Source organism: Gossypium arboreum, chromosome 5 (assembly GCF_025698485.1).
Source record: "Gossypium arboreum isolate Shixiya-1 chromosome 5, ASM2569848v2, whole genome shotgun sequence".
Lineage (NCBI taxonomy): Eukaryota > Viridiplantae > Streptophyta > Magnoliopsida > Malvales > Malvaceae > Gossypium > Gossypium arboreum.
The window spans coordinates 14,568,567-14,590,930 of NC_069074.1; the positions used below are offsets into that span (position 1 = coordinate 14,568,567).

The window sequence follows — 22,364 nt, forward strand, 5'->3', positions numbered from 1 at the left end:
CTTATAAAAATAACTAGCCATATTAAATTAAATATTCTAAAGCTTTATGTAATAAAAATAAGATATTAAGACAAACCAAAGTTTTAATCGCCTTACTCCATTTCTTCATCTTTCTCCTTCAAGATGTTCACTTCGTTTTTAGCTACAATAGGAGCAATTCAATATGAAACAACACCATTTATCCATTCTAAAACTAAAACTAATAAAACAAACTTAAATATGCATTATTATTCATATTGAAAACTTAATTTTCTAGTATGAAATTCACATCTTTCGACTCAATTATTTGTTTTCAATTTTATCTTCACCAGAGTACTCATTGTTGCACAAGCTATCATTTAGCACCAATATTACACAAAGTGACCAATGTTCTTTACTTCCCTTTTAACATGGCCAAATATATCAAATAAACTTTTCATCCATTTTTGTTTCTTTTTCACATTTCTAACAAGCTAGAACTCATCTTCTAATAATTTTCTATCCAAAAATATATTTATTTCACTTTAGTTTTCTAAGCTTCCATCAATGTCTTTTAATGACAACTTCCAAAATACTTGATAAAAAGAACTATTAGTATATATACATAAAGCAAGCTTTAAGATTCAAAATCTATAAAACAATTGAAGAAAAACCATACCTTAAACTTAAAATTGAAGGAAAATGATAAAAGGGTTTTCTTTATTTTTTCCCCAAACTTTCGTGAGAAAGATGAGAAATATCTTATCTTTCTCTCTTTATATATATATATATATATATATATATATATATATATATATATTATAATATTTAATAAAATTACTATTATTTTAAATAAAATGTTAAATAATAATTATTTAATGAAAATATCATTTAAAGCCATGAAACTTTTGAATTTTTTTTTAAGAAATGGAAAAACTGTCATTAAGTCATTTTCAACAAAATAAAATAGGATAATTACACTTTACTCGCTATACTTTTTTAACTTATTCAATTTCATCCTTGAACTCGATATCGAATTTTTAACTTAACCACGTACTTCTACTAATAATCCTCTGTGTTTTCATGTCTGACAATTTTCTCTAAAAACGATCACAATTTCTTATACTACTATTTATTTATAAATCACTTATTCAAGGACTTCTACCATAAATATTCTCCTTCTCTTTTTTTTTTCTTTTTTTTTAATGTGGGGATGTTACAGATAATGTGCTTAAACGCACTTATGTCACAGGGCTAGATCTTTCGTCTCGCGGTCCGTGTGGCCTTAGGCTATCTGTTCGTCCAAACTCACCTAAGTCAGCCTGTACTCAAGTGAGGATTCCTTTAGAATACCTCTAAGGCACCAATTTGTATAGCGGAACCAAACTATGCTAAAAGAAGCAACAAAAGAACAACAAAAAGCCACAAAAAAGAACGCACACAAGGTGTTTGAGTAAATGCTATCAATATTCTATTACTCTTAAGAATAGTAAAATAATGGATGATTTACAAGTGAGGGGGAGGCTTTCTATTTATAGTTGAGCGATTAACCATATCTTTTGATTTTAGGGATTTACAAGATATACCATATCAAATCTAATCTAATATTTATAAGATATGATTCCTATCAATCTTCTAAGATTAGTTATCAAAATAGCCTAAGTTGCCATATCGTCCTTATCGGGCCAACAAGGCTTCAATCTAATAGGCTTCTCCAACAGTTCTTAGAATTAGGCCAGTTCGCCTGGGCTAAATGTTCCCCATCTTATCGATAGACCTCCATGGGGCACACCTTGTGTCGTGGTCACGAGCTTTGCACTTTGGCCCGTGACATTCTCCCCCACTGTAATGGCGTAAATTCAATGTTATCGGAACAGTGGTTTCGTAACCATAAATCCGATTTAAAGAGAAATTTATTTCAATATTTTTTCTTGAAAATTTATATGATAGGAAAATCGTATGAAAATATTGATAGGAAAATTTTATCAATTTACTGATTAGTTAGAAAAAGAAATTATTGAAGAAATTGGGTAAAATAAGGTATCGGGACCTCTATCTCGTAAAACCGAGTCAAAAATAATTTTATAAATATTTATGAAATGTTATTAATGTGGTAGTAAAATTTCGTTAGGAAATTTTAATGTTTGGGTAGTCAATTAAATGAAAAGGACTGAATTGTAATAGGTGTAAAAGTTGCTAGAGTGATTAAATAGCTTATTAGTCTAATGAGAAAGGATATAAAAGGGAATTAGACCCAAAAGTTATTTGGGCTGGACGGCAAGGGTATGAAATCAGCAGAAAAATTGATAAATTAAGGGTAAAATTGGAATATTGCAAAATTAACTAAATAAAACTAGGACTAAATAGGAAATATCTAGATTTCTCTTCATTTCTCTTCAATTCCAGCAGCTAAAAACGCCATAGGAGGGTTCTCTAAGCTGGTATTTCATAATTTTTGCACCAAGTGAGTTAATCCTTGCCTTTTTCTTGTAATTTTTGTGTTTCTAAGACTTTTACAACTAGATCCTACTATTAAATTCATTAGTTTTTGATTTCATGGATGACATTTAAAGTCACCGTGGTTGAGTGCTGTAAGTTTATGATGAAATAAAATAAAATTAAAGCTTTAATTTGTTTATGAGATGATTTTATTAGGCAATTTCAATGGAAATTGATATTTGGGACCTAATTGTGAAAATATTTGGAATTAAAGCCTATTGCTGAAATTATGATTCCTAAAGGTTGTAAACTAGTTTAAGGTGATAGAATAAAATGTTAATTGAGAAAAATCAGCTCAATTGAGAGGCTAATTGAGTAGGGACGAAATTATCATTTATTAAAAGTTTAGGGGAAAAATGGTAATAAACAGCTTGCACTAAAACAGTTTGTACAGCAGCAGTAGACTAACTTTGAAAAATCAACAAAAATTGTAGGAATCGAATTAGAAGATGAACAAAATATGGAATTAAAGCTAATTGAGTCTAGTTTCTCATAGAAGAAATATTGTAAGCAATGGATTTGTAAATTTTGAGATATAATGAATTTTGTGAGACAAGGTCAGAATGAATTTGGGTTCCCCTGTTCTGACTTTGAAAAATTATAAAAAATTGAATAAAAATAATTAGGGACTTAAATTTATATGTCTAGAATTATAAATGAGTCTATTTTTAATAGAAACAAACAAGAATATCATTTGAATTCTGTATAAAGAGATAATTTATTTTTAGTAAAGAAGGGTTAGAACTGTTAGACAACAGAACAGGGGTGACTTTGAAGAATAAACTGTACTGATTGGCTAAACCAAAAATTCTGAAAATTTTATGGTAAAAATATATATGAGTCTAGTTTCAGGGAAAATTAACGGATCTTAATTTGGAGTTCCGTATCTCAAGTTATAAATGATTTAGTGACTATGACTCAAGTACATAGCTTTGAATGAACTATAAATAATAGTTGAATTATAGAGAATGTTGCATATGAACATGAAATGTATTAAATTGATAATTAAATTTATTTATTTAGATCCAGAAGATTCAAATACGAAGCTAGATCGAGGAAAGGAAAAAGTTCGGGATTAATAGATTTTTACTGTTTACAAACAAGTATCAAGGTAAGTTCATGTAACTTGAATTATATTCATAAATTGCTTGAGATTGTATGTTATTGATGTGAATATGATTTGAATGTTCATTGTATGAAAATTAATAAAACATTGATATATTTGATAAAATGGGAAGAAATCCCGTTTGAATGAAAGGAAAATTCGATGGATCTCTGAAAAGGAATTGACGGTAAAAAGGATCAAGCCCGGACGGGTGATCCTATCCTGATATAGCCCTCCAAGAATATGTGTAAAATGGATTTAGCCGGACGGGTAATCCAAATTAGGTCTGAATTTAGCTCGACTGGTAATTCAGATCCAAGCTCATTAGAGTAATTGTCGCTTGGGATTTAGCCTCGACTGGTAATCCCGACAATACTCTATGAGTTTATATTGCGAGATTTAGCTCGACCGGTAATCCCGCCGCAAGGTTGAGGTTCATGAGTGTGCTCTTTGAAATGGAAATGTGCGCACATGAATATGAATTGACAGACCCGGAATTGTACACTAAAAGTGTACCTCTGAAAATCCATCGAAATTCCGATAAATTCAACGGGATAAATATGAAAAATAATAAGGGAATGAAAATCATGGTATTGATGAGTACATCAATCATGGTATATATATATATTATTGATACATGAAAATTATTGTACTAACTTGAATGTTGAGTTTGTGCATGTTAGGGTAATAATGCATTGAATGGATATATGAATGTTTATTATATTGTATTGAAAATATTAGGTAAGTATAATTCTTGTTACATGAGCTTACTAAGCATAAAGTGCTTACCCCGTTTCCTTTTTCCCTGTTTTGTAGTGTTAAGAGCTCGGAGGTCGGATTTGGTCGAGACACATCACATCGTCAACCTCGAGATTTCGGTATATAAAGAAACTTTATTTTGGAAATCAATGGCATGTATAAGCTAACAAAGTAAATGTTAACGTGAAATGAATGTAAAGTTAGCCATTAGTATGGTTAACAAACCTGGTTATAGATATGTGATGACGTTATCTTATATAAATGCATGAATCTATCATGAAAATATGTTGAATTGAAAAAAAAAAAAATTAATTCGTAAACTCCGGTAATGCCTCGTACCTTATTCCGGCAATGAATACGGGTAGGGGTATTACACCCACCCATTCTCGTAACACCTTCGTTTTGACTTCCTAATAGCACTGACTTGATTCACCTTTGCCCCTTTAAACACTTTTAGTTTGGGCACATCCATTGCTTGTTGCTTCGACTTCGAAGCTGAAACACCCCTTACCTGTACCCGAGATCAGAATTTGGTATGAGGCATTACTGCTCGCAAACAAAATCATTCTGGAAAAATGGGTTATAAAATTTCGTTTCCAAATTAAAATCAATTAAAAAAATTATATTGTCCCTATTATGGACCTACGGGGCCCAAATCATACATTATTAGCGGTCCGGGACTAAATTGGAGACTATAGAAAATTTTAATAAAATTCCTAGGGTTATGCCTCACACGCCCGTGTGCTTGGAGACACACTCGTGTCCCTTACCCGTGTAGAATTGTTAGAATTTATTTTTCATTTTAAGCCTACAGGGGTTTTCACATGGCCTAGTACACGCTCGTGTCCCTAGCCCGTGTCCCTCACACGGCCTAGACACACCCGTGTCATCACCCGTGTCCAAAAACCTGGACATTCTGTTTATGACGTCATCATCCATCTAGAGGCACACGGCCAAGGCACACGCCCTTGTACTAGGCCGCGTCCTCCACACGGTTGAGACACACGGCCTTGTCTCTGCCTGTGTGTTTACAACCATGCAAACTAACTTAAAAATTATAGGTGCAGGGGACACACGACTGAGCGACACGCCCAAAGGGTTGATCGTGTGTCACACACGGCCTAGACACATGCCCGTGTGTCTACCCGTGTAGACTTTTTTGGAGGTTATTTTCCAAGCCAAGGGTCACCCTCAGCATCCATACACATTTATAAACTTCAATGGTATTTAACATGGCCTAAATATGTCCATAACCTATATTGGCATAGTCTTTTGCATGTTAACCTCATCTCATTGGTTTAATACATGCTAGGTTATCCTTTTTGTATTAAGCATTACCACTCCGATAGTCATATTTTATACTTGGCTTGTTTTATAACTCATTGCCAATTATGACCTAACCATCTCCAAGTGATTCGACTACATTACACATATCCATTGTGACAGCCCTAATTTGACCCTAGTCGGAAAGCGGTTTCGGGACCATAAAACCGAGTCATAAAAATAATTAACTATTAAATTCTGTGTTTATAATATGTGTAAATGCATGTGTGAAAGTTTCATGCTTTAATCTAGTCATTTGTATGTGAAATTTATAAAATAGGACTCATGTGATAAAACTTGAAAGTGTGATAGGGAAATTTTAAAGTACCAAATAATGCATGAAATGATGACATGAGGGATTTGCATGTCAAATGGACCAATTTTGTTTAGTGGCCTGCCATAAATGATGGTTGATGTATAATATATGTTTTATTTTAGTATTATAATAAGTGATGGCTTTATTTTTGAAATAAATTAATTAGTAAAACAATAAAAGATGACAAAAAAAAAATAGATGTTCACCTTTCTTCTTGACTGCCAAAATTGGGAAAGAAAATATTGAAGAAAGAAAGGGGGAAGACTTTCGGTCATTTGAAGGCTTAAGAAGGTTAGTATATTGTGTTAAAGTTGTGAAATTTTAGCTTGTTTTAGGTTAATCATCATGGTTCTTACTTAGCCCATGCTAAATTTTAAATTTTGATGGATGGATGGAGCATTCGGCTATGGTTATCAAAGAAGGAATTTGATTATTTCCTTTAAGTTTTGATGAAGAATGTGTTGAGGAAAGAAATTGATCTTGCTAAAAATATGAATTTTTAATGCTCATATATGTAATAGCCGAAAATAAAAATGCTTGATGTCTTGAACAAATGTTGTTTCAATGTGTTGAATTGAGGTAAATTAGATGATTGAACACCTAAGGATTCGGCATTGTTCATGATTCTTTTATTTAGAATGTGATTTTGAATGTTATGAGTATTGGAATGTAAGTATATGTGTGCTCGGTCATAGGAGTTTGATATGAAGCTTTGTTAGGTTTGAGTGATGAATGGCCGAATGAGCTATAGGCTATGTAAGGATGAATTTTGTATATAAGTTGTGTGTGTGGCTTTATTAGTTGATGGCATTCGGCATTATTATTATTATTATTATTATTATTATTATTATTATTTTATATATATGTACATTCGGTCTTTGGGGGTAATAAGATGAAGTTAAAATGTTAAAGAATGTTTCTAAGACTTGTTAAGTCGTTGTGGCCATTGCCGAATGTATGTTTGGTTAAAGGAAATTTTCAAATCGTTTATGTATGTGTATGTGAACTAAATATTGAATGAATATTCGGCAAAATGGGGTTAAGGGTTAAGTCATAAGAATTTTGGGTGGTATTAATATTTGGACATTAAGGTTATATGTACTTTGGCTATGTGAGTTAGGTGTTAAGTAACCTAATTATCTTGATATGCATAGTACAAGGTATTTATGATTTGTGTTTTGGTTGCATAACTATATTTGGTTAATAATATGAATGTAAAGAGTTGTGAATTAGTATATTGTAATAAATCTGCTTGAGACAGCAGCTGTAATGTGATTTTGGAAAATCACCATAAATTGAGGGAAATAAGTTAGAAGCTGAATAAATTATGTAATTAAATGAGTCTAGTTTCTTATAAAAGAAACCGTGTAAGCAAAAGAATTTCTGATAATGATATATTTGAAGTGATGTGGGAGAGAGTCAAAATGACTTCTAGATCCTCTGTTCTGTCTTTACAAAATCATTATAAATTGTAAAAAAATGGTTATAAGATGAAGTTTACATGCTTAGACTTCTTAATGAGTCTAGTTTCAAATGCAATAAACTAGAACATATTTTGAATTCTGTACAATGAGAAATTTGATTTGTAGTGAAGAGTTGTCAGATTAGTCAAACAGTGAAAGAAGGGAAATTTTAAGAAAAATATGGTATTGATTGGCCAAACCAAAAATTCTGAAAATTTTATGGATAAAAGATATATGAGTCTATTTTCAGGAAAAATTAACGGTAATTGATTTTGAGTTTCGTAGCTCAAGTTATAAATGATTTAGTGACTGCTGCTCAGGAAGACAGCTTGCTGTGAAATTATGATTATGTGGTAAACATTAACAAAAATTTGTTAATGAGTTGCTTATTGATTTCTTATAAGCTTACTATGATCTGTATGTGTGAAAGTCGAATATATATATTATATATTCTGAAAGTGATGCTTGAATAGTCGAATAATGACTAAGTTTAAAATTGTTGAATTTAAGCTCAAGAGCATAGAGGGGCAAATTCGGATAAGGGAAAAGAGAAAGTAATCGAATAGCCGTTGTAATCGTTTGGCAACATTCAAGGTAAGTTCTTAAGTGTTTAAGCTTGATTCCTTTTTACATGCCCAAGAGTTAAATTAATATGGAAAAGGGAATGTAAATTTTATTTAGTTAATGTGCGAATATGTAATGATTTAAGGTCGTAGTCGATTATGGCTATTATGCTTAAGTTGAATTGGATTTGGAAATTTGATGCACTAAATGAGTGTTACAATGAATAAACTATGCCGTATATGTGCTAGTGGAGATATCACGAGTTGTGATTATTAAATACCTAAAGGAAACCATGATGTGTATAAAATTATTATTATTAGTCCTTTGTGGTAGCCAAATATGGCTTGGCACTAAAGTGATTAAATGTGAACTTCGATGAGGTAAACTATTAAAAGTCTGGTGCTATAAGACTATGGGCTAATACGATATGTGGATTTGTTCCGTAAAGTAAATTATTAAGGTATGCGATATGTACTTATGCATGTTAAATCGATTGGAATTGAATCATGAATGTGAAATGCGAAGCATAGGTAAAAATGGCTATGACATATATGTGAGTAAGGGTAAAACCATCGTAAATTATCGATAAGGATGGGCTATGTGCGGAACCATCTTATACTTGCTAATTTGAAAGGTTGTGTGCGAATCAGTGAGCAATATGTATATATTAGATGAATTGTGACCTTTTGGTTCTACTTGAATTAAGTTGTGCGATAAATAATTTATGTATATGACTTATAGTCGAATGGTCACTATGGGTTAAGTTTGAATGGTGAAATGGATATGTGATATTTATGTATGACTTTTGAACCGAAATGTAAACGATAGTGTTCATATGGAGCTTATATCCGAATGTTGCAAATGACTACGAATGTGATATGTTGAATGAGATGTGTTAATATATGATTAAATATGCATGATATTTTATGTGTATTCGGGCTTAAAGACCCGTAGGCTATATGCTGGTAAAATATCCGGGTTAAATTCCGCAGGCTTCTTGCCGGTAATATATATCCGGGTTAAAACCCGCAGGCTTCGTGCTGGTATTATATCTAGGATAAATCCCGCAGGCCTAGTGCTGGTATTATATTCGGGCTTTTGTGCCTAGCAGGCTTCGTGCTAGTGACGTGTATTCGGGCCTTCGTGCCTAGCAGGCTTCGTGCCGGTGATGTGTATTCGGGCCTCCGTGCCTAGTAGGCTTCGTGCTGGTGATGTGTATTCGGGCCTTCGTGCCTAGCAGGCGTAATGCCGGTGAGATAATATGTTATGTGAATTCAGTGTTCCTTGTAAGATAAGGGTTTAGCCGAATGTTAAAGATGAAATGATAGTGTATTGTATCATGCTTATATGGCCTAATGGCAAGTATAACATGTTGGTAAATAAGCAATGTGCTTTTATAATCGAATAATAAGTTGAAATGAATGTGAGTGAAATGTTATGCATAAGCTATCAAATGCTAATTGTGAAAATGAGATGAAAGAAAAGTGTTTGAGATGTATAATTATATACGTTCGAATGATGTTAGTACTTAATTGATATGAATATGTTATATGGAACTTGTTGATTTGATTATTCGGGCCTTTGAGCTTAGCAAACTATAATGCCGGTGAGATACTATTCGGGCCTTCGAGCCTAGCAGGCTATAATGCCGGTGAAATGATATCGGGCCTCGAGCCTAGCAGGCGAAATGCCGGTGATTTGAGAAAAGCCTATGACTAAGGTACCTCGTGTTAGGTTGGCAAATGAATACATTCAGTATGTTAAGTGGGCCAGGTATGCATTATGTACTCATATGTGAGTTTGATCTGCAGTGAATCATAAGTGTGTAATGTGATACATACGTGAATAAATGTTATAACTATATCTATGATCATGATACACCGGGTCAAGGTGTGGAAGTATGTGAAAGTATTTGATTTAATTATGTTATACGAATTCAGATTAAGTGTGATAAGAATGCTGAACGTGCATTATGTGTTTATGTGTATTCGGCCATATGGCAATATACCTAAAATATGGCCTCTTGAGAAATTGAATAATCGAAGTATAATTGCGTTTATTTGTTTGCATTGCTTAAAACTTACTAAGCTTATGAAAGCTTACTCCGTCGTTACATTTCTCTGTTTTATAGATTGTTGGCTCCAGTTACTTGCTCGGGTTGGAGTTCGCCGGAGATATTATCACACTGTCGAGCTCACGCTATTGGTGTAAGTAAATCCTAGTATTTCGAGTCTATGGCATGTATAGGGTTTTAAATGTTGAGTATGTGATACTATAAGTTAGCCAAAGGTGGTGGCTTGTATTGATAAAGTGTTTTGGCTATGTAAATTGGCTTATGTTGGCTAGTGATGTTTTGGGACTTGTAAGCCCATATATGGGACAGATTGCATGTGAAAAGAAAAGTTTTAAATAGATTGAAATTTTTCGGCAGGGTTTTTATGTGATTGACTGAGTTTAAGTCGGGCAACACCTCAAACCCTGTTCAAGTAAGAGATACGGGCGAGGGGTGTTACATCCATCCATAGTATATCACATTAACCATCTCATGAAACATTCAAGCATAACATGCACATTTAGTAGGTTTACAACCTTCATCAAAATGAGCCATATCCTATGGCCATATACAAAATGAATAGGTATATCATTCAAGCCCTTACATTGGCTACCCCAATGACATTTAACAAAATAACCAAAAACCCTAAACATGCCATTAAACAAAATAAAAGTATTTAGATACCAAAGTGGAACAAGTCGATAGTGTGTTGATTCTTCAACTTTCTTCCAATCTTCACGAGTCCACGAGCTCTGTAAGACAAGGAAAAGAGAAGAGGGGTAAGCATTTATATGCTTAGTAAGTCCGGATAACTAGAAAGTAAACTTACCGGTTAATTAGCATACAACCATATTAGGCAGTGATTCCAACAAGCATGAAATAGTTTCCCTATCGCATGCACTTAATCATCAAGTTAGTCTCATAACAATGCATCATATCATTAGTCTTAGATGAGCTTATCAATTTAATGTTTCCATCTCTATTTCTCATGTTAATCCCGTTGAATTTCTCTAAAATCTCGATGGATAGCCCAATTACCGTCAAGTCATATAAGTGGTCATCTCAAGTACGCACTCCCGTGAATCTTACATCTTATGGCGGGATTACCAGTCCAGGTTAAATCCCCCGTAATAATAACTCATAGAGCAATATCGGGATTACCAGTCCAGGCTAAATCTTTTTTAACGACAATTGCTCTCATAAGCTTGGATCTGAATTGCCAGTCCAGGCTAAATTCAATCCTCAATTGGATTACCCATCCGAGCTAAATCATTATTGCACCCATATTCTTCGGGAGGCTCGATCACTCAAGGAACACCCGTCCGGGCTAGATCCTTTCTATATTGAGATCAGTGGATTACCCGTCCGGGCTAAATCCTTCTCTGCAACACATGCAGGATCCCAAGTCATGTAAACCATAATTTAACCATCGAATTTCCTTTTTTATTTCAATCAGAACATTTATCATCTTTTCTTTTACACTAGCACGTCTTATGGATTATCGTGCAATGAATATCTAATTATCATACATTCAAGAACATATGGATTATCGTGCAATGAATATCTAATTATCATACATTCAAGAACATGCATTTTTTTAAGTATATTAAGAGTTTACTTCGGGTTATACGAACTTACCTGGTAGTCGTTTCAGATTCGTGTCTTGGTTACTCCGAAACCTTTCGTTTTCCACAGTCGACCTTCGGAATTGGTTCCTCAGGGTCTATATCAATAAAATTAGACTATTAATACATCACATTTTTCATTTTAGGATTAAAACTCACCCCAGGAAAAATTTCCATTTTGCCCCTAACCTTTCACAATATTTATAATTTAGTCCTAAGGTTCGTATAATGAAGTGCATGTAATTCCTTGGCCACCCAAGCCTAGCCGAATGTTATTCACACTTATAGTAGCCCATATTTTTCCTTCATTCTATAATTTTCTACCCATTTTCACAACTTTTACAATTTAGTGTTTTAAGCCATTTCCATGAAAAATCACTTAGTAAAAGTTGTTTACCATCCTTTAAACTCTCATATTCCTTCATAAATAATCAAAACACAAACATCTCATGCATGATTAATTTTCTAAACATGAACCCTAGCATGAGATATAGGTAGAAATAGAAAGAGCATCCTATGAGGATCTCAAAAATACGAAGAACATTAAAAACGGGGTTAAAATTGACTTACTATCAAGCTTGAAATGTTGGAAAACCCTAGCTATGGATACCCTTAGAATTTCGGCAGCATGGAGAAGAAAATGAGCTGATTTTAGCTTGATTTTTCCTTTTTTATTTAGTTTATAACCAAATGACCAAAATGCCCTTCTTTACTAAACATCTAAAATTTTTCATGCATGCCCATTTTTGTCCAAAAACTTAGAAATTGAGTAAATTACTCTTTAGGGACCTATAATTAATATTCCAAAGCAATTTCATACAAATTGCTTCTAGAACCCAAGTTTTGCTATTTATTCAAATTGGTCCCTAATTTCTAATTGGACACCTTACACACAGAATTTCTTCATGAAACTTTAACACATACTCATTATCATATCCTAGGCCTCATAATGATCATAAAATAATTATTTTAACGTCAGATTTGTGGTCCTGAAACCACTATTCCGACTAGGACCTAATTCGGGATGTTACAGAAGCCAACATTCCATTACCCAAAGTAGCTTTGAAAATCTTGAGCTCCCCCTTAAACTCATTGATCTCTTCCTTCAAAGCAGTCACCATAGCCTCAGGAGCATCATCCTTGTAATGACCAAAATTCACGGGCATTTAAAAAAGTGCAATATCGGGCCTCTATTTTAGTGAAATGAGTTCGTAAATAATTATTAGAAACATTTATGAAATTAGTGGTGTGCCTAATTAGGTTCTAATTAGGTGAATTAGGTTCTAATTAGGTGAATTTAGCTTAATTAAGAGTAATTAGGAAAAAGGATTAAATTGAATTAAGGGTAAAAGTTTAATTATAGATTAATAAAAAGAAAGGGGGAACACAATGGCAAATAAACCATTTCTTAATGGTTGAGGCGGCAAGTAGATTTAATTATTATTAGTAGTATTATTATAACTATATTATTATTATTATTATTATTATTATTATTATTATTATTATTATTATTATTATTATTATTAAAATGAAGCCAAATGTGTGATAATAATTATATACATGTGTAATTAAAATAAGCATACAACTGTAAATATAGATTTAATTTGCTTATTAATTAAGTATAAGATATTTATTATTTATTATTTATCATTAGTAAATTAAAAGATATTTATTAGATAAATAATTAAATTATGAGATTTTTGTATAATAAACAAATTGAATAATGACAATTGTAATAAAAATATTGGTACATTTGTAATAAATAGATATATGTACACTTGTTATAAAATAATTTATTTACTTAATATTAAATTAATAGATAATTAGATTAAATTATATTATTGTTAATTAAATAATTAAATTATAAGATTGTTGTGTGAAAAATAAAATAAATGATGACAATTGTATGATATTGATGGTGTACATTTGTATATATATGATTAAATACTTAATAGATATTTAGAATAAATATATTATAATATATGTTAAGTAAATAAATAAAATAAAGTGTATATATATATAGTATAAAAGAATAAAACAAAAGAAAAGAAAGGAGAAAGAACATAGAGGATTCAAAACATGGGAAAGGAAAGAAAGAAAGAAAAGAAAAAGGAAAAATTAGGGATTTGAAGCTTGAAGTTTAAATTGGTAAGTCAATTAAGTCCTTTTTACTCAAACTTAATGTTTTAAAAGCTTTAAAACAAGGTTTTGATGAAATTAAGTTGATATTTTGAGAGTTCATAGGTTTTCAAGTAAGGTTCATGTTGGACAAATTATGGAATTAGGGATTTAATTGAAAGAATTTCAAGTTAGAATTAATAAAGGGATTAAATTGTGAAGTAAGCTATAAGTTTTATGTTGTAGGGACTAAATTGAGGAAAATTCGAAATTAAGAAAATATGCTGAAAAAATAACTAGTTAAATTTGAGTATGGGTGAAATTTGAATAGAAATAAAGTGTGAATTGAATTAGAAAAGTAAGTAAGATTAGTTAGGATTAAATTGGGAATAAGGTAGGAATTGATTAGAAATTCAATTATTTATTATAATTAGTGCTGTAATTAATAGTATAATTATTTTAATTTTCATAGCTAGCAAAGAACCCGAGGCATCGGCACCGAAAGGAAAAGAAAAAATTGTCGAGGAGTAATCGAATAAATTCGGGTTTGTATTACTATAATTCAAATCTATTTATTATTAATTGTTATTTTAATTAAAATGCATGGTAGATAAATTTAGGAAAGTAATTGTAATAATGATATTGATTTGGATGAAATTGATTTAAAAGTGTTTATGGCTATTGAAATTAAATATGAACAAATTGGAAATTAAAAGTGATTTGAATTGAATCAAAATGAATTGAATAAAGAAAATATGTGATTATTTGAAATGTTTATTAATTGAAAAGTGATTAGTGATTTGAACTTGATTGGAAAATGAATCGAAAATATGAATTGAATAAAACTAAATTAAATTATGAATATGATGAATATGTGAATTGTGTATTGATTGAAAAGTGGATTGAATTGAATTAAAGTATGATTATATGTGCTTATCTGAAATATGTATTGGTATTGAATTGTATATTGATTAGAAAGTGAAAAAGTGAATTTGAATTGAATTGTGATTGAATTGAAAGTGAATTTGAAATAGAAAAATTATTTGAATACCCTATTAACTAGTCGGGCTGAGTCGAATATAGTTGGCATGCCATAGGATTGAATGTGTTTAGGAATACTTCGAGCTTGAGTCGATGAGGCACAATAAGTGTCATACTAGTACTTCGACTTTAAGTCGATGAGGCACCTTGTGTGTCATCTCATTCTTATTACTTGGTTTAATCCGATGAGGTCTTGAAAAATCGCATCGTTATCGCTTTTACTTGAAAAAGCCGATGAGGCAATCGAAAATGCCGTCTTGGTGTGTTGGTTGGATCCGTGTATTTGCCAAGGTCTGGGTTTATTAATAGGGTGAATAACTGAAATGAGAAAATTAAATAAATTTGATTAATCGTACTATTAAAAATATGAGAAAGAAATTATGAGTTGAATTGAGACTTGAGATTTGAAACATGAACTTAAGGTTCATGAAATTGTTAAATATCGAATTATCGATATTGAAATCAGTTGAATAAATGAAATGAGAAAATCGAATGAATTTGATCGATTGAACTATCGAAAGTCCGAGAAAGTGAAATTATGAATTGAAATTTTGATATCAAAATAAGAAGTGAAAATAGAATAAATAGGAAATAATGAAATTGTGTATGAGTTAATTGAATATAATTATATGAATTAATTATAATTATTTTTATTGAAAATGTTAGTTTAAATAATTCTTGAAAGACTAATGTTATTGAATAACGATGATTATTAAATGATTATATTAAATTCTTGAACAACTGATTGTTATTGATTGATTATGAATAGAAATGAATATTTTTTGAGAATAAGTTATTGGATTGAGATATAGAAATGAAATTTATGAAATAATGATTTATGAAATGGTTATTGATGAAATGCATGAAATGGATATTGATGTAGTAAGAAGATATATAAATTAAAATGAAGAAAAGCTATTTAAAACACATATTATTAAATTAAAATTAAAGTTTAAATGCATGAAAGATTTATTAAAGGTAAAATAGTGGTAAGATTTAATGTATATATATTGTTTTACCTTAAGTATTTGAATTATAGTAATACCACTGGTGTATACTCAGCGTAAGGTTTGTTTCCGTGCACAGATTAGGTACAGGAATTTTTGAAGAGTTGAATTTTGAGATTGCAAGCTTTCATTTCATCATATCTTCAAGCAACAATAGGGTCTGTTTTAAAATTTTGAATAGAATAACATGTACTTAGGAAAAATATTAAGTATGTTCCAAGTGTCCGTTTTTATGTTTTAATATATTAGTGATTAGTTAAGAATTACTTTGGCACCAAATGTAATATTCCTATATCAGGTTCCTTGAGTCGAACATGGTATAGGGGTGTTACAATCCTTCCTAGCCAGTTTGTTTTCCTAAGAACCGATAGTATCCCACACAAATTCTCTAAGCTGCTCTTTCATCTTTAGCAACCTATCAGTGATTCTATCATCGATATCGTCGATCCCTTTCTTGACGTCCCCCATGGACTCTTTGTTAGTGACGACTCGGTCCTCCAAAGCTGACAACAAATCCCTCGACTGACTCACTTTTCTGACCCTTCTATGGGTCTGCATTGGCTCACTCTGACTGGAAACTTCTTTCAACATCCCAATGGTGCCTTCGCAACCAATAGCTCGGATGCCACTTGTCACAGTGCTAGATCTTTCTTCTCACGATCCGTGCAGCCTTAGGTGATCCGTTCGTCCAAACTCGCCTAAGTTAGCCTTTACTCAAGTGAGGATTCCTTTAGAATATCTCCAAGGTACCAATTTGTATAGCGGAAGCAAACTATGCCAAAAGAAGCCATAAAAGAACAACAGAAAGCCACAGAAAAGACCGCACGCAAGGTGTTTGAGTAAATGCTCTCAATATTCTATTACTCTTAAGAATAGTGAAACAATGGATGATTTATAAGTGAGGGGGAGGCTCTCTATTTATAGTTGAGCTCCCCCAAAACTGACCGACAAGATTAAATTACATCGATGGATGAGATTAACCATATCTCTTGATTTTAGGGATTTACAAGATATGATTCCTATCAATCTTCTAAGATTATTTACTAAAATAGCCTAAGTTGTCATATCTTCGTTATCGGGCCAACAAGACTTCAATCTGATAGGCTTCTCCAACAGTTCTTTGAATCGGGCCAATTTGTGTAGGCTAAATATTCCCTATCTTATTGATATACCTCCATGGGGTGCATCTTGTGCCGTGGTCACGGGCTTTGCACTTTGGCCCGTGACACTTGAACCCACATCCTCCTATATTGACAACAATGCACAATCAATTAAACTATAACTCAATTAACCATTATTTATGAAAGTTATATATATAAACTGTTAATAAAATGAATACAATCTACAAACAAATTTAAAATGATATCATATATGTAATAAAATAATAAATTAATAAAAAGTAGTTGACAATCTTCTATATATATATATATATATAAAGTCTGTTGGTACTAGAGGTTAAAATCAACGTTAGAGGAGGCTAAAAGTAAAAGTTAAATTCCCTTAAAAAACCACTCTCCATTCTTCCCTAAAAACAGACCGCAATATCCAACAAGAGTCTAAAATCTAAAGTGACCTGACAATTGGGTAAATTCCATACGTGAAAAACATACCCAAACATGCCAATCAGACTTCTCAGCATGGTTATATGATTGAGCAGTCAAGTCTATGTTTAGAATAAAGTAGCATTAGCTGAGAGACAAAATGGGGTGGTGATCCTTGCTTACAATCCAACCCCACCCCCACCACGGGACCCACAACTCCATTTATACTTACTACCACAACACATCAACTTCCAAACTCCCCGACCTAACATCTTCGTTTCTTGTAGGTGAACTGAAGAAGAACAAGACTCAAGACCTGCAGCAGCACCTTCCTCAATCTATTCAATTTAGAACAGGTAAACTTGATTGTTTTTATTTTTAATTTCTCTTTTTCTTCTTTTTTTAATCCTTGATGGCTTGGGTATTTTATCTTTCTTTCATTTCCTCATAATCTGCTTCTATATACAAATTAAATGGTTTTAGAATAGCCGCTAAGATTAGCCTCTTCTTTTTTAATAAATCTTGTATATGTAACTCTTCTTTTCCTTTTTCTTTTTTGGGCATGATTTAACACAATCGTTATTCGTTATAATTTCTTCCTAAATGGCTGGAGAAAAAAAAAAACCAAGTCTTTGATCTTTTGTGCTCTTTTAGCCGTCGTTCCTAACTGTCCGGAGCTAGACTGATCGGAGTTTAGCTTCCGTTGTGTTATTGTCGAGAATCTTTGTCTCATCATCGTTGCTTTCTATTAAAGCAACTGTAACTGAAGCTGGTAAAAGGTGGGGTTCATACAACTACAAACAAAATGACAAAAGCTAGACCCTTTTTTTTTTTTTTTTTTTCCTTCTTTATAAGTGGGGAAGATAAGAGTAATTTTATTAAATTTAAAATGCAACAAATTATTTTTATTAAGTATCATCACACCCGTAAACATTTTAATTCTTTTAATTTTATAATTTTCTTATATAGAGTTTTATAGTTAAAATGAATATCAAGTCTCTTGTGTGGATGGTATTTTTATTAATAAATATTCACATCATGAATTGTCTACCAAATCAATAGTGGATAAGCAACCTCTAGAGTCTATAACTCATTCTACAATTTTATATTTCGAATTGTTGAATGCTTTCCTTATATTCTATCCTATTGATGCACCAATATTGTCTTGATATAATAAATTAAATATAAATATAAATAATCTTTAAAAAAAAAAGAAAAAAAGAAGAAAAGGTGTTTATTCTGTCGGGTGGCACTCAATCCCACGGTCCACCACTGCCGACTTGAAAAGTGAAAACAATAGAAACAGACTTCACCATTTGGTAGCCTTGGGAGCAAGGCAATCGCGCAAACCAAACGTTATCCATTACAAAATGATCTTGTTTTGGAAATGTTAACGTCATATATAAATGTTATTTTAAAAAAGGAATGAAATAATTAGCTAGATAACTGACGTCGTAGATAGTTTGAATAATAAAAATATGAACTCGTCAAGACGACTGAAACTTTTTCATATGCCCATCGTCAAAACTTAAAAATATCAAAGGGTCCATAATGGTCAGTCAAATACCATTTCTCACAGCCTTTTGGCAATTCGCTCACAATCAGTCGCTGTCATTCTTTTAAGTTTCAACAGATAAAGCAACAAACTTCAATTCAGAATTCAATACATAAAAAGGGCTTGCTTTTGTTTTCTTTACACGTTTTCTAACAGCAGCAGGAAACTACCAGCGCAACAAACATGTCATCGCACCACCTCTCTGAGATAGACTCCACCACAGATTCCGTCGCGTCCTCTCCACGCTCCGAACACCTTGCTCCTCACGATGCCCATACACGTGTACGGTTCATGTGCAGTTTCGGCGGCAAAATTCTACCTCGTCCGCACGATAATCAGCTCTGTTACATGGGCGGTGATACGCGCATCGTCGCCGTCCATCGCTCCACATCCTTCTCAGCATTCCTCACCAAGCTCTCCAAACTCTCAGGCAATCAAATTAATAGTGAAAATTCTCTTTTTAATGGTTCCTTACGTCACATTTACAATATCGTTTTTGATCTTTTTTGTTTACTTATCAGGAATTGTCAACGTGAGTGTTAAGTATCAGCTTCCAAACGAGGATCTTGACGCGTTGATTTCAGTGACTACCGACGAAGATCTCGAGAACATGATGGAAGAATATGACCGGTTAGCTCAGAATCACAACCCTCGGCTAGCTAGGCTTCGTGTTTTTCTCTTCTCCAAAGGCGATGATGACTCACGACCCAGTAGCATCAACTCACTCATGGACGGCTCGGTTAATCGTGAACACTGGTTCTTCGATGCACTGAATTCTGGCCTGGAACGTGGCCGTTCCGAGGCGTCCTCGGTCGTGTCCGAAGTTCCCGATTATTTAATTGGGATGGAGAATTCCGACGAGGGCCAACCTCGTGACCCGAAATTAAGGACACGTCAGCTTTTGCATGAGGACGTCTCGGTTTCGGACACGGGTTCTCCTGCCCCGGATGTTTCTTCTCCCTTTTGTTCGACGTCATCAGCTCCTACTGTACCTTCTATGCCCCATCTCCCACCCGTTAAGACTAGACCCGACAAAACCGAACAGGTTATGGAGTCAAAGCAGAGCCAAACAGAGTGTTTTTTGGAGCAACCCATTTTGCACCCAACCGCATATTCGGGTAATCCTATGTGGCATTATGTTTCAGATTCTCATTATTCTGCTCCTCCTGTACAGCAAATTCCCGTTTATTATGTTCCGGGTCCTGCTCAATCCGCAAATGTTCAACTTCAACCCGTTCAAATCCAGACACAGTGCGTTCAGCAGTATCCAGTTCCCGCGGGCCAAATTCCAATTGGGTATCACCAGCCGGCTCCTGGTGTCGGTCAAGCATACAGGCCAGTTACATCCTTGGATCCTTACGATCCGGCATTAAGAGTGGTTCCTGATGGTGTGAATCAACCAGTATATTATGGAGTTAGAGGTTCGGGTCCGGTTCCAGTTTACCCTGGAATGGCTCCCCAGGGTGGAGAGGAATTGGCTAGAAGTGGATTGGATATGACACCGGGTCGGGCCCCCCACTCAGGACAGTAAGTATTGGTTATATATATTGGCAATAATGGCATGGTAATTGCGTAAATGTACTAAGGTTCTATTGATGGAGATCATTGATAATTTGACGTTGAGTGATAAGTTGATTGTCATTAGCTAGCTATTGGCCTTTTGGAAGATAAAAACTTAGGTTATTGTTTTCTGATTTCAAAACAACACTTATATTTGATGTATGCGTTTGAGACATTTTCAGGCATATGTATGGAGTATGATCTTTGGCGTACATCAAAGAATTCCATATATATATATATATATTATGTTCGGCATTTATTTGAATATGGATGACATAAATTAAAATTGTCTGGTGTTCTTATTTTTGGAACAAAAGTGTTAATAGAAGAAACAAGATTTGTATGAAGTACACATATATAGTGTTTCCTTTGATGGTATACTAATGTTGGTTGTTCTTTTCCCACTTCGTATTGTTGGTGTAGTTGACAGATATACATTTGAAAGTATCTTTAATTTTGCGAGCATAATACCAAAATATGAAAGTCTGGGCTATCGGATAAAGGGTGATTAACCAAATATGCCTTAGTTAAAGCCGAAAATGGTGTATAAATGTATTCAGAAATAGTTGTTGCAAGCTTCAAACTTGGCTGATAGTTGAGTGCCATCAAGGTGAAAATCATTAAACTCATAAACTTGGACTGACCTTTCTTCCCAATTTTGGCCATGGGCTATAGATCACAAATTAAGGTTGGACCGTGTCTATGAATTGAAGGCCATCGCTCCGAGCAGTAAAAGCCCGAACGGTTTAGCAAATTTTGGTGATGGGCTGGGTAGGCTCCTTGCCCCGACTTTCGGATACATACTAAAGCCATTTTCATTGCATATAATATTTTGCATCAGGTATTTTGATTTAAAGCTGGATTGCGTATGATATGAGGACCAGGCCAAGCTTAGGGTGGTCCAATACAAGCCTCCTCCAGTCAGCTGCGACCCTCATACAGCAGAAAATTGATGTTAACTATGGCAATATGGTCCTAAGTCAACATTTATAGACTCTGTGTGAGCTGTGATGGAAAGGTGAGCAGGCTCAACAAGATTGGAACAGAATTTAATTAGTTACAGGTTGGTCCTCTTCCAAAAGTTTCATGCAGATGAAAGGGGTCGACACTGAATCTGATGTCGACTACTGCAGCAATGCCGCTGTCTATGTTGTTGTTTTTAGGTTTAATTATTGCATTAAATTTGACTTGGTGCAACACTTAAGTTTAGTTCCAGACGCTACATTGATCTTTCACTTACTAGCAACGCTTTTCATCGTCTGGCTCTAATTGAGCTGAGTCTTAATTTAGTTAGTATTATTGTTGTTGTAACAATTTGGAGGATATAAATTTAAACACACTTTAAACACATAATATCCTCTATTCTAAGGATTTAGATTTAGGTTATACCTGCTTTAATGATTATATAACTAAAACTCTACATATACATCTGATCATAATTATATATAATTTGATAAACCCTAAATTAATTGTCAAAAAGAAGAAGATAAATCCTAGGCTGCAATGATAATTTGCTAACTAGAAATGCTTTTTATTAGGTCGCTTGTGACTCAACTCGACATCTAATTTTAAAGATATATAGTTAGGTAAATCCTAAAAAGTACACAAAATTTTATTTAGTATATGCAATGGAATGGTCTAAAAATCTATAATGATCTAAATCGAAAAAGAAAATTAAAATGGTATAATAAATTAATGGTGAAGGCCAGGGAGACATATTCATTCTCCAGTCTCATCTCTTCTGCCATGACTCATGGGTGATGAGGATTGATCATGAATCCATGACAACACAAAAATAATATAAAATCTGTATATAATGATTTTGTCTTTTATATTCGGATATATGCATATAAATTTAAGCCCCACATCACTGGCTT

The 22,364-nt window shown here is 33.1% G+C and overlaps 1 protein-coding gene across 3 annotated transcripts; it reads left to right on the top strand.

Moving 5' to 3' along the window:
- The first annotated feature begins 17,436 nt into the window (after positions 1-17,436).
- LOC108450560 (uncharacterized) lies at positions 17,437-20,709 on the top strand. 3 transcript variants are annotated; one of them, XM_053029040.1, is made up of 3 exons: positions 17,437-17,728; positions 19,087-19,357; positions 19,449-20,709. In XM_053029040.1, the coding sequence occupies exons 2-3, from the start codon at positions 19,111-19,113 to the stop codon at positions 20,456-20,458; spliced, it is 1,257 nt and encodes a 418-aa protein (XP_052885000.1). In that variant the 5' UTR covers positions 17,437-17,728; positions 19,087-19,110; the 3' UTR covers positions 20,459-20,709. The 3 variants fall into 3 exon arrangements, with proteins under 3 accessions (XP_052885000.1, XP_017603729.1, XP_017603727.1); XM_017748240.2 differs by having other exon boundaries at positions 17,438-17,728; positions 19,101-19,357; XM_017748238.2 differs by having other exon boundaries at positions 17,452-17,728; positions 19,084-19,357.
- The last annotated feature ends 1,655 nt before the right edge of the window (positions 20,710-22,364 follow it).

Excerpts from the sequence above, each read along its gene's own strand:
- LOC108450560 (XM_053029040.1), top strand. The coding sequence starts at position 19,111 with ATGTCATCGCACCACCTCTCTGAGATAGACTCCACCACAGATTCCGTC. Across the intron at positions 19,358-19,448 it reads CAAGCTCTCCAAACTCTCAG|GAATTGTCAACGTGAGTGTT; the intron begins GCAATCAAATTA and ends TTTACTTATCAG.